General features: G+C 37.2%; 1 protein-coding gene and 1 long non-coding RNA gene across 5 annotated transcripts in view; one reads left to right on the top strand and one right to left on the bottom strand.

Annotated features, from left to right (window-relative positions):
- LOC135686985 (5-hydroxytryptamine receptor 4) overlaps positions 1-7,637 on the top strand; it is a 32,507-nt gene extending 24,870 nt beyond the window's left edge. For all 3 annotated transcript variants that reach the window (XM_065203402.2, XM_065203403.2, XM_065203405.2), the window contains one exon: positions 5,113-7,637. In XM_065203402.2, the coding sequence (XP_065059474.1) occupies positions 5,156-6,172 (1,017 nt within the window). In that variant the 5' untranslated portion in view covers positions 5,113-5,155 and the 3' untranslated portion in view covers positions 6,173-7,637. The remainder of the gene's footprint in view (positions 1-5,112) is intronic.
- The window catches only part of LOC135686987 (uncharacterized), a 37,506-nt gene extending 24,735 nt beyond the window's left edge, over positions 1-12,771 (bottom strand). Inside the window, exon 1 of one of the 2 annotated variants that reach the window (XR_016145150.1) lies at positions 11,968-12,771. This is a non-coding gene — a long non-coding RNA (uncharacterized LOC135686987). The remainder of the gene's footprint in view (positions 1-11,967) is intronic. The other variant, XR_016145151.1, reaches the window with a different exon arrangement.
- Positions 12,772-13,102: the final 331 nt, after the last annotated feature.

The following is a 13,102-nucleotide window of genomic DNA, read 5'->3' as shown; positions in this document are numbered from 1 at the left end:
GTTTCACCATTCCATGTGCAGAGAAGATACGTGCCAAAAATCTTTAAACGAAGCAAATGTCAATATGAATTTCTAAGACAAGCATTAAATCACATTAAGGAATATCGAAAAAGATATTTGAGACCCGGGTTTAGCAGAGCACAGAATGAGATCAGTGGCGACAACAAAGAGGCTGGAAATTTGTTTCATTGAGATTAAGTTCTGGTCGGTTTTATGTCTACCAATGACAGTCTGCGTTACTCATTGTGTTATTGACTTAGGGTATAAGTAGATTCTGGTCTCCCTTAAATCGTGGCAAGAATTCTAAAGTGGGCAACAGTTTGAAAGTTTAAGATTGGTTTATATCTTTCCCTTTAATAACCTGTTATAAGCTCGCCGATGAAAATGGTGATATTTAAGTTAAAGGCCTTTTGGTAAGTCCGTTGTAGTTATGCTGAATCGAAAGTAGCTCGAAGAAGAATTTTGCAGAACATCCAACACAGAGGTTGTCACCATGACAACTGACATTTAGACCACACGATCTTCGCCACCAACACTTGAACAACATGCCTTCAAGACGACAAGCTTCTGATCATTTCAAAACAATGCCTTGAAATCTGTTGGTCTTACAATGACAAACAAGGTCTGCAGAGCTTTATGCCACCTCTTTACGGTAATGCTTCTTATATGTTCCTGTAGCTTTATGCAAAGGAAAGATAACATGATAAATCCTTCTAACGGTGCGTAGAGTTTCATCATATGTATTCTGTTGGCTATTGTTGACTACTATCGAACATGTGAGAATGGAATACTCAAATCTCTACCACATGTTCAACTTGAAATGCTTGATTTGAAATGTTTCTCTTTTGAGCATTTTGCAAGATATCTCTACAAGAAATATGAACTACCTGCAACTTCTTCATTGGCATCAGCTCCTAAAGGATTGTATTATGCCGTGAGTGGCTTATTGTGTGATAAGTTGAAAAGTGATGCAAGGCTATGAAAAGGTAGATGGGCAGGAGAGGAGACTGTAACTTTGGTCTGCTTTAAAGAAGATCTTTTAATATTCACACGCCCAAAAATAGCAATTAGTTAATAAAGAGTTGGACTCCAGTGATATTAAGCTCATATTTCACACTTTCCTTTGCATATATTTAGCTGGTTTATTGGTAGCGTCATATAAACCTTTATGCTATCCCTGTCCTTTTTTGTTAATCGGTGTTTTTTGTTAAAAGTACCACTCTCCCCAATTTCCCCCCTCTTTCACTAGGAGAAGATACGTAAACAGCAACTTTTAATCCTTCAAGGCTTGGTCTGCGCTACCTAAAAATAGGACCTATTTTTTCCAGGCAGTTAATGAAAATACACGGCGGTAGATTTGAATTGAAATAATTTTTGAATTTTCCAAAAAGGACCTTTTTTCGCATCTTGTGATCTTTATATACAAACAAATAATACAAATCGCCGATCCTTGTAAGCAATTCGCGTTTTTCTTTTAGACTTTTTTTTGAAAGGTGACTGTTCTCATATCAAAAACGTTTCTGCGAGTTGGGAAGCAAGCTGATATAGGCCACCACAAAAATCAATGCTATTATTAAGTACCCCCATTGAAACGGATAAATCAAGTGGGTTATTGTCATGAATTGTGCTTTTTTAAAGCTTTTCATATAACAACTAATTAGAGCCTTATACCGAGGTGCAAATAACTCTATAATATTCTTGTTCGCCCGTGGTGGATACTCTACTATTTTATCTAAAAATATCTTGAAATCCTCCTGTTTTGGTGAAAATATCGTATGATTTGATAGAGTGATTTGCCCCTCGCCATTTAACCCTTTGTTAATCCTTTTTTCAAATACTTCTTTCTTGAATTCTAACTTTAGAAAACTGCTTTATTACATCACTGCGAAATTATGTTTCATTATTAGTTCAAGGTCAAATAATTTATTGTTATGTCATAGCCTGAGCAGAATTTGCTGCTAGAGTCAGGCCGATACAGCTTTCGAGCGACACCATAAGCAGAAATTATTTCTAACTATTGCAAACTTGGACAACTTGGACACAATCGTGCTTGACAATATTGCAGTAAAGTACCGAACTGTGACATCATCCAAGCTCTTTTTAAGAATTCCTCAATTTTGACCACGTTATCTGAAATAACAGCATAAAAACCCTTAAAGATGCAAAGTCAGTCTAATTTGTTCAACACTGGGTAAGTTATGGCCAATGAAAGATTTCAAGTTTGCCAACGGTTTATTGTTATTATGGCCTGGTTCATAAAGTTACGAACCAAGACGAAATTACAGAAGTTTGATTGGAAAGAGCATGTGCTTATTAGGCAATATCTTAGCCAATTGTCAACTGACTTCGCACATTTAGACCTGTTTCATCATGCACTATCATTTCTAGAGTCAGAATTGAAAAAATCTTAAAAAATATGTGTGACGTCATTACATTGAACTCTGATGAGGTTTCACAGTCAATGTATGCCCGTATCATATCTATTTTGAGGTAAACTCCCTAAAAGCCGAGACGAGGCGCATTTTCTTAATCTTGAAGAGAAAAATTCCATTCATTGTCAAGTATTTCTTAACAATAGCCAATGCCACAATCCCTAAGGCTTAAATTTAGCTTAATAACCATGTATTATTTACTTTGTTTTCCAGGAGCATTGGTTGAATTTTAAAATCATGAAATTGATCCCACAATTTTAGTCTCGTATAAGCTGTCTTTTGTACAATCAATTCTGTACCCATGATCCTTTGAAACCAACGATGGAACTAGCTTAGACATGCGTGGGTGGCCTAATTCTATGCAATTTCGGACAAGGTCAAAAGCATTACCTTCCCTTTTATGAATTTCATAAAGTTTTTAATCTGGTCAATGCTCTATTGTCTGTTATCGTCGATGTTGAAAATTTTGATACAAAGTAGAAATTTCAAAAACATGCATGGCCTTTCTTTTCCCTATAAAACAGCGGTTTCAGTCTTTGATGTTGGGTCTTTTAAAATTTTTATCAAGATGTGGCCATTGAAAGCTTAGAGGAAGGGGCTTTTCTCTTTCGCACATTTTAAACATTTCCCGTGTACTTTTGCTTGTGTGAACAACAGCTTCCTTGCTTATTGACAACATTATTCTCAATTTCACTAAGACTTTGTTCGATTAATAGACATAAAGTAAAGTAGAGTAATTCTAAAGCCTTTTTTATCGTTGTTTAGGCCTTCTTTGCATAAGATAAAACTTTAGGAGAAACAAGACACGTTTCAACATACTGCGACTTCCACACTAATTTACGCAAACCAAATAATCATAATAATAATAATAATCTTTCATATTAAAAAAGGTTAATTTGTTCAGTTAATTAAATTAACGCATATCGATCGAAGACCTTTAATGATATTAAAAAGATCAGAGCATGGAATTATGCAGAACGCTGGTGAATGGCATGTGTAAAGTTGAAATGATAGCTATAAAAGAGACGTCTTTCCCTTTGTCGTGGATACAGAAGTTACGTTCCTTCTGTTATGTATGCAAAAGCATTTCTCTGAGAAAATCATTGTTTACGTTGAGACTTGTCTGTCCCAAATTTTTCAGAAACTTTTAACGAGCATCAAGTAATCAGAGGAACATCAATCTAGTTTAACATCGGCATCTCTTCTAAAGACTTTCTTCTAACTGTTAAAGAAGAATAAACTTTCTTCCTAAGCTTAACATTTCGGTCTTACATTGATGTGCATGTTAAATATGGCATTTACTGAAAGCAACTTTGGAATAAACCAATCTTCATTATCATGACTACCATCCATTTAATAAACATTTAGACTTTGGACAGCAAAAGTGTTATTAACACATTTCATCTTGTTTGGTTAGGGTTTGATAAGTCCATTTTGAAACTTCTCTGCCCTTCAAAAGTTGCAAAATACACCACATATTCAACACACACGTTCATGTTTACAAGGAAACAAAACAATCAGCCTAAATTTGGAATTACGCGACTATGGGAGTCTGATTTTTAGCAGCTGTGCAGATAAACATGCATTGGCTTTCGGAGACTCTAACTCGGTTTTCGATAACTTGATTAGCAAGCCACTTGACCATTTGCTAACAAATGTCTGATTGAATGTATAGAAGCGCTTAGATATGTTTTGATGTTGTCCTCATACATTGTAACAAACATCACGCATGTTTCTCTGTCAATGCCTCGAAAGCTTATACAGCGTGTTTACAACCACTGAAGAAAACCTTACCAGCAATATGTAATTGCTTTTAAACGTAGGAAGAATTTCAAAAAGGGGGCACATGTAGTTAAAATAGGGGCACCCCTGTAAGCTGGAAGTAGGTACTTTACCACTGTGTCTTAAAAGTGGGGGCATATGCCCCTGTGCCCCCTAGTTCCTATGTCTATGCATTGAGATGCCTTCTATTTGTTTCCTGATAATGGAATTGTTCTTGTCTGAATTTAATCAGAACGTGTTCACTCGTGTGGTTGTGGCAGTAGGGGTAGCACGACAAAGAAGGTGTGTCGGGTGTGAGGGGCGTGGCTGATTAACGTAGCAGGTGAACTATGCAAAATGGAGAAATATAAGGCTAGACGCACTGTTGCATCCGATCTTAGTCACACGAGTTCTTTCTTCCATATGAAAGCTGCCAATTCCAAATTATTTTCTCAAAGGTATATGGCGTTATGATGAACTCTAGCGGTGGGCAATAACCTGATGTGCAATCAAAAGCTCACCAATCAAATCTAGTGATCGTGATGTACACGTGCATGGCACCGAGTTGTAATTGCAATTCATTACAGACCAAATCGTCAAATCCCTTTCATTGATCCATTAATTATTTAAATCTGCCATATTCTTACATTCATTCTTAATGCATCCAGCCTGTATTTTTGTAGTGATAATTTGAGTTTTTCCTTATGTGCGAATTTCGTAAAAAGTTCAATTAAATAAATCAACTTTTGTCATTAGGATTCTGAATTAGTTGAGTTAGGGTGCTCTTTAGGTCACAGTAAAAGTATAATTATCTTAACAATAGGCTTCCGAACAGATGTTCCGGGCCATACTGTTTAAATAAAGCGAGAACCTTGAGGTACAATTACAAGCGCATTATAACACTGTATTCCTTTCCTAGGGTTGAAGCACTTTAGACATCGCCTTGCAACTCACTCGATGCAATGGCCAACAACACGACGATCCTGCCTTTGCTGAGCAATACGGAGCGAATGGTTTTCAATGTTCTACTGCCGGTCATTTCAGTGATTGGCATTGCCACTAACCTTATAGTTATTCTTGGCGTTTTGTATAATCGAAGCATACGGAATGTGCCCGCGAATATATTCGTCATCAATCTCGCGATTGCAGACTTTTTCGTAGTCGTTATTGGAGTTCCTCTATGGGTGATACAACTTAGTTTGGCAGAGAAAATCACAATAAACCAAGGGACAACGCTTTGCCAAATAAACTTCGGTTTATCCGTGTTCACCTCTGTTCTATCGGTATACACTCTCGGGATTATAAGTTACGATCGATACGCAGCCGTAACAGCGCCTTTTCGATACCATGAAGTAATGTCACCCTCAACAACTTACAAAATATTAGCTGGAGCATGGACTATGACTTTGGTATTTTCTTTACCAGCTATGATTGGCTGGAAGTCGGACAATTTAAAGACACCAATGGGACCTTACTTGATTGGCTATTGCGTTTATACAAAGTTTTTTAGCCAGGAGTATCAAATCATTGTGTATTCGGGGATATCCTTGACAATTGTAATGAACATCGTCCTCTATACCAGACTTTTGAATGTGGCAAAAAGGCACGCGAGACAGATTGCTAGCACGAAACATGAAGTTGAAAATAGCTACGGAGAGCAATCAGGTATTGACAACAATAAGAGGTCACCGCCTCGCAGGGAAAGGAACATCAAGGCCGCAAAGGCTCTCGGGATTGTTTTAGGAGCCCTGCTGTCTTGTTGGGTACCATTCCTAATCGTAGCGTATATTGATGCAATAGTTGATGAATCAGGCATATCCGTGTTCACCATGAAGGTTTTAGGCACAGTGACGTATTTCAACAGTGTCATGAATCCGTTGATTTACACGTACATGTCGAGGGACTTCAGGAAAACCGTGCGAAAGATGCTGCTACGAAAACGAGGTCACCAAAATTACCCTGGCAACAGTAGTACGTGATAATGTAGCGATTAACCAACAGTAAAATCATTATTAATCGTATGTTCAGCTTGTTGCCTAAGTTTAAAATAATTGGGCAATGTATGTGTTATTATATAGACCTAATGAGTATTGAGCTCAACTTCCTCGCTTATAAGGATCGGGTTTTTGCTTTGCCTCAATATTTTAAACTTGCCTCAAAGCAAACCCCTCAATCTACCCTCCCCCTCCCTCCAAAAACAAGGCTTCTGATTTTGCATAGAATAATGTGATATTGGATGAAATCTTTATTAAACCAGACGATGTATGCTCTACGGCAAGCAAAGGCAGAAAAGCCAAAAGACTTCAGGTTATTGCCATACTGTTGAGTTTCCATCGCATACCATTGCAGGTACCATTCTATGAGATATTACCGAGCTTTGTGAGTACGAAAACATATCCTTTCAGAATAATTTTTAGCATTTTTGAATTTAATTTTGCATGGTAGATGAAAAGCTTTGAGTGAGACTACCACTTGTTAAATCTGCATTCTGCTGGTACCCTGCTAAATGTGCTTTCTATATCTCGGTTTCCGGCTGCAATGTAACCTAAGGCTCTGATTTTGAAGAAGATGTCACTTTAATTTGGAAGAATGCTCAATATATTAGCTAAATTGATGTTATATTCGTTTATATGTATCACAGCAATGGGAGGGGGGTTATTGCAGATTAATTGGCTTCGAAATTCAAACGTCTTTCTTATAAGAGTACATCCTACCTCTGTATAGTCTCAGTCCAACTTTCTCCTTCTGAATTTATTAAGGGATAACGTGGTTTTTTCGTTACATTTTGATAGAGAAATTAATAAAGGGCCTCTGACGAAGGGGGACCGGGGGCATGGCCTCCAGACCTTTTGGCAAACCGATAGTGCTTTTTCGAAATATTCTGTTATATGTGTTAAGTTTTCCCTTTGCCCCTCCACATATTTAAACCTATCCCGAAGTCCGTGGTTAAAGATAATTTAAAGTTGTTCTACCTTTAATTTAATAATCAAGATTAAAAAGTCCACCGAACACGACAAGCTCTGTATACCTTGTCGTCCTACCAGGCATTATATCAATCAAATATTCGGGGGAGGCGGAGTTTAAATTCTACTCAATCTCCAAATTCCACTCGCCCATTCTAGAACATACAGCTGTGATATAGGGAATGATAGCTTTAGTATAGGAGCAGTATTCTGGTTAAAGCTGGACCATTTCTCATAAAAGAAAAAGACAGAACACTGCGATAGGTTTTTCTTTGTGCATACCTTTGCGGATGGTCCTATAATGCCTGCTTTGTTCACAGAGTAGAAAGAGCTAGTCGAAATCACTTTATCGTGCCAGTAGCGACTGTAGCATTAAAATCGTCATGTTATTTGTATACAATTATAGTATATTTACTATTAGATAAAGATGGAATGCTAAATGTTGTGCAAGCACAAAACTTAATCAAGGATCATACTTAAATCCTCACATTCTTCAAGTGTTCACCTGCCTTCATTTCCTCTCACCATGACCCGGCTGCGGTAAAATTCGGTTAAGTATTGCTAATCCAAACCGAATCGGCCAGTCAGATCTTCGTTCAGGTATTGCAAAGCGTTTGTATCACTGGCTAACAGTTTTCCGCCGAATTGTTCTCTACTTGATACCAGTCAGGTGTGATTAAAGTCATCGTTAACATTATCATAGATACTCTCGCTTGTAATGCACTGAACTGTTGCTAAAAACTTTAAAATGAGAACTTGTATATGACAATCTGTCACCTGAGACGCTTTTTTAGCCGCAGCCATAAAGCACGTTCTTCCTTTCTCGGTTCCCCTTGCCAACGGCAGATACTCAAAGACAAAAATCTATTTTTTCAGTATAGGCTCTTATTCAATGAGTTATTTAGAGTTTCGTCTTTTATAAGGACCCATCTTCAAAGAAACTTCGTTTAAAATACATCAAATACGCCAGGGACGGCTTGCTTATACATAGGCGGTGGAAGACTTGCGTATAGATTAAAACTACAGAATATGTCGAACTGAATTGAACTTAGGTATTCGTATTGGTTATTTAAGATAAGAGAATCATCCAGCAGGCATGCTTTAATTTATAATGCATTCTTGTTCAGTTCTTAAACAATCTCATTTGTTCTTTAATTATTGTGAACGAAAGATGAACCATGCTCAACAACTATATGGATTTGAGCCCTGAACTACAGGCATATGCCAACTACAGGCATTAGTGGCAGTTTGCCCTTATTCATAGTAATTAAAAGACTACTGGGAACAATGTGCGACATTAGTGTATTCTGTGTAGCCACAAACGCAGTTTGCTTCACGTAAACCAAAAATCAAAAAGTCTAACCACCAAGTTGAAGTAAACTTCAAAATCAGTACAGTTCAAAAGCTTTGGTTGCATTAAAGTATCGATAGTTGATCAAAGTCGTAACTTAGGTATCTGTGCCCCTGGGGAAAAAATCTGATACGGGGCCAATATTCATAGCCTATTCCAAGGGAAATAAGCTGCGGGGGCAACCTTTGTTTATTTTAGGAGAAGGACAATAGCCTATTTTCAAAACAAAGAAAGTCATTGGGACTGCAGGGGCAATTGCCTTCCCCCCTAGCAAAATGTTAAAAAAGGCCCTGCCTATATTGAGGGATTGCAAAAAAGTCCCATCAACACAGTAGCACAAAGTAAAAAATACCGATTCTTCTCGTTATAAAGAGAGGGTTGAGTTAATTGCTTCAGTAGAAGAGCTTTAAAAGTTTTTTTAAAATAAAGAGAAAAAAAAACATGAATATGAAAAGAATCTTGAAGCCTGTTTCAACTAGGGGCCTTTAAATATCGAACTAAGGTGCCCTAAACTTCGTTACGTCACTGTGGTTGATCCAAAGTAGGCTACTTTAAGTAGCAACCGTTGGACAAACAAGTCTGCTGATTTTGTCTCATGTTTTGCATAAGTTCTTCATCCCAACTACAAACCAACCGAAAGTCGCGACCTGTTGTGTGCGTCAATACAGAAGACCCTCAAAGATTTATAATATCTAGACAGAATACATGAAATTCATTGTCAGTGGCTACAATCCCATCAACAAGAGCCGCTTACATTGACTTCAAAGAAAATATCAAAAACTTATATGAACCCAATAGACCATTAAATGGTGTCATCTTCCTGGCATAGTTGTTCCCTGATGAACCAGAGGTGCATTGTTGAAGGTTCAAATTCAGCTATTCGAAATTGATGACATTCAGAGCCAGGGACGGATTTAAGCAACAAGAATCTGGGGAGGAGTTAATATGCTAGGTAATGATTGGATTTTGTGCCACACACTTCAGGTGACTGGAAACTAAAGGAAACGCCCATTTTGAAATTCAATGATGAAGCAACTTTTCCACAATATTTGAAACTACTGACTACCAAAAGATACTTTTAGCGAATCAAAGCAGAATTTACCGAAAAACACAAAAATATTAGGGCGTCGGGAGAGGGGGGGTGTTGCACCTCTACATCCCCAGTAAATCCGTCCCTGTTAGAGCTTTGTTGTTAAAAGGAAATTTTAAACCGTTAATTTTAGCTTGATATGAATACTTAGGGGCGATTTGTCCTTTTTGTCATATCACACAGGGTGTTGAATTTTCACCACAGGCTAGACTTGTCCATGTGGAATATAAACCTAACCATAACAATGCATGATGGGATTGCAATTAGAAGAATAGTATGTGGTTTAAATTGCATGTTTATGTAGCGAAATCAAAACTGCTATGTGAAGTTTGCTTTCGCTTAACTGGAGGCAAGCCTGGCCGAGATGAAAATTCCCAATGATAACAGAATATCACACGTGTAAAAGGGAATGCGTACAAGGTTGATAACTAATGTCAATCCTTTTTCGACTCAATGTTTGCACAGAATGCAGGGCGTGCAATATTGCAGGCTTATGCAAATAGTTGGTTTTCTTTTCTATTAAAGATGCAAATGTTTCTTCCTATTTCAATACAACACTCTGATGCAATTAAAAAGCTGGAACATTACAATGCTGAACAGCCGATAATCTTGACAACCAAACGAGGAATCCTGTGTTGTGTGCATAATAAGAAACTTCAAAACCCATCATGGTTTTACTTGAGTTCAAGCTCCATAAATGCTTTTCACGCTCCACTAAATTTTTTCTCAAATTTTATTTCATCGAAATAAGTCTTTCCCTGACCACACAATCGGTATGTGAGGTGAATTATTTTCAATAACTTTACTCGCCAATGTCCCTCCCGCATAATCAAGGTCTTTAGAAGATTCGAACCATGCGGCTAGGAGTCTGGTACAGACCAACATTATCTCCTTGGCAACTCGCCTCGCTTGGGTTAGAGATTGTTTTTACGCCAGATGATCTGTACATAGGAGCCGAAAGATGAAATTGGATAAAATTAAGATATTTCGGTTAATATGAAACTAAGACAGAGAGCAGAAGGCGGATTTATTATTTGATGCAGCTGTAACAGTTTTAATGTACGGTGTTCGTTAAATGCGTGTTATTACTGCATGGCCGACAAACCGCATGTTCATGGTAGAGCGACGAGCAAAACAAGCACTTTCGTCTGTAACTAACAGACCCCCGGTAATATTGTAACAAATAAAACTGAAAACGTTTAAATCTGGTTTATCCACAGGGTGTTCTCATTTGTATCGAATTCCATTTTCTACACCGCAGAAAGGGGATGTGGGAAGTGTTAAAAAAGACCATTAGGGAGTTGGGCATTTTTGCTTAGGGATTTAGATTGCCAAAGATTCAAGCAACAAACGATAAATGTCAATCAATCACGAGTGCATGACAAAATTGCAAAATCCATACAGCTGGGTTCTCCATTCCTTGCTTTCTTCAAGAAGAAGAAAAAAAAATTATTTTGAGTTTCCTTAGATCCTATATATGAATGAATATATATTCTCAGTAAATAAATCTTTCGTCTCGATTCTCTATTTAGATATATCAATCTTAATGAGAAACTCGCGGTAACAGTAAAAAGTTTCATATAGTTGACATATTTCCTATCTACAACATGAAAGCTAGTATTTCATTTTCCATAAAACACCCACTTTCACTATTTCGAATGAAAAACAACAGTCCGTTGATTCCTCTTCGATAGATCAAAACAACATAAATTTTTGTAAAGATCATCACCAATTTCTCCTGAGAAAAGCTCATGTTTACTCTTCATGTAAGATCCTTGGTCTGGATGCTTTGTTATTCCAAAAACGTCTAGACAAAACATCTGTTTTCAAACTATTGCCCATAAATCGTCTTTCATTAAAATAAATTCCTCTTAAGAAAAGTATCCGTTATTTGAGTCGATACAAGTGTAAAGAAAAACAAGTGTAAAGGAACTGCAGATGTTTTGCAGATAACAACGTAACCTGCAAATTTATAATCTACAGTATAATTATATTTTTGTGTTTGTGTTATTTACCCCTGCCTGGACTTTAGCACACGTGTATGTTCGTTGGGTCACTAATACCCCCTGCTTCAACAAAATTCAGAACTAACCCTAAACAAAGCATATTCTTATAAATCTCAACAAACTACTCTAGTACCATTTGCGAATGAAAAAATCGCTCAGACGCTAGCAAAAACTGAGCATCAAGTCGCATCCAAATTCACGTTTAAAGGACACTCGTGAGAACCGTTTTGCCAACCAAAATATTTGGATATAAAACTTGGAGCATGACGTTACTGGCCTGTAATCAAGCAAATGTTTGCTTCTTAGGTTCAAAAATATCACAACAGTAGTTAGAATTACATTTTGATAACTTTAGTTGACTTACGTTTTGTCCAATCTTGATTGCTCGTGAAATTAGGCCACGAATTTCAAGTAGAAATTGAACTTTGCCATCAACCTTTGCGTTAGCATCATATTGTAGAAGCAAGCTTAGCAAGTTGTAGAAGTTCTTGACTTTGTTAATTCAGGAAAATTGGAGTAAATATGGCCTTGTCGTTGAATGGTGTTAAGCATGTGCTTTTAGGCCCATATTCACACGGAATAGAAACAATAGGCGCATGAGATGCGCATGCTGACGTCAACTTTTGGCGGGAATTTTCAAAAAGAGGTAGAACTCAGTACTTGAAAGGAAGCATGATCAATTGTGTAGTAGTTCTGAGGGAGGGGGGGGGGGGGTATAACAAATACCAAGGGAAACATTTCGTAAAGGAATTGCTCGTAACGTCAATGACTCAGTTTCACCAATGAACGTCACGTCAACGACTCGTGGAGAATCCAAACTATGGCAGCTGCAGGCATGTATGCTCTTGAAGCGAACAGAGGTACCCAAATCTGTCCAGAAATTGGCCCTAAATACCGTTTCACAATTTGTTAACAGTTAAACTATTTTGTAGAGTTTGAAGGGAAATAAACTGTGGTAAAAAAGGATGATTCACATATACGATGTGGATGGCCTAAAACGGAGGCCTTTAAGCAGGTCATGCTGAGCGATTGGAAAGGAACATGGTTGCCTTTGGCATCAACAGTCTCTTTTTCCGTTATATATATATATATATATGATATGATATGATATGATATGATATGATATGATATGATATGATATGATATGATATGATATGATATGATATGATATGATATGATATGATATGATATGATATGATATGATATGAATAAATATTCATATACAAACAATAAACCCTTCAGCATTTAATAATACATGTATACAATCTTATAAAACAAGCAAATAAAAGTAATTTCAAAAGCAATGTAATATCTAAATATGTTAATTTTGCAGTTCTTCCCGGGAGTCGTGTTTTGTAGTTAACGTTTTTGATCAGCCAGTAGGTGTGCTTTCAATTGTTTCAATTGCTCAACAATGAAAGTTCTGATTTTACCGTTTGCTGCAAAATGACACATTTCAAATCCTCATTCATCATTGTTTTCAATAGATACAGCTCCAG

The sequence above is a fragment of the Rhopilema esculentum genome, chromosome 20 (assembly GCF_057945365.1).
Source record: "Rhopilema esculentum isolate cy_ngs chromosome 20, ASM5794536v1, whole genome shotgun sequence".
NCBI classification, from domain to species: Eukaryota; Metazoa; Cnidaria; class Scyphozoa; order Rhizostomeae; family Rhizostomatidae; genus Rhopilema; species Rhopilema esculentum.
Note: the sequence above shows the minus strand (reverse complement) of the source record. Positions and strands in the feature narration are given on the sequence as shown.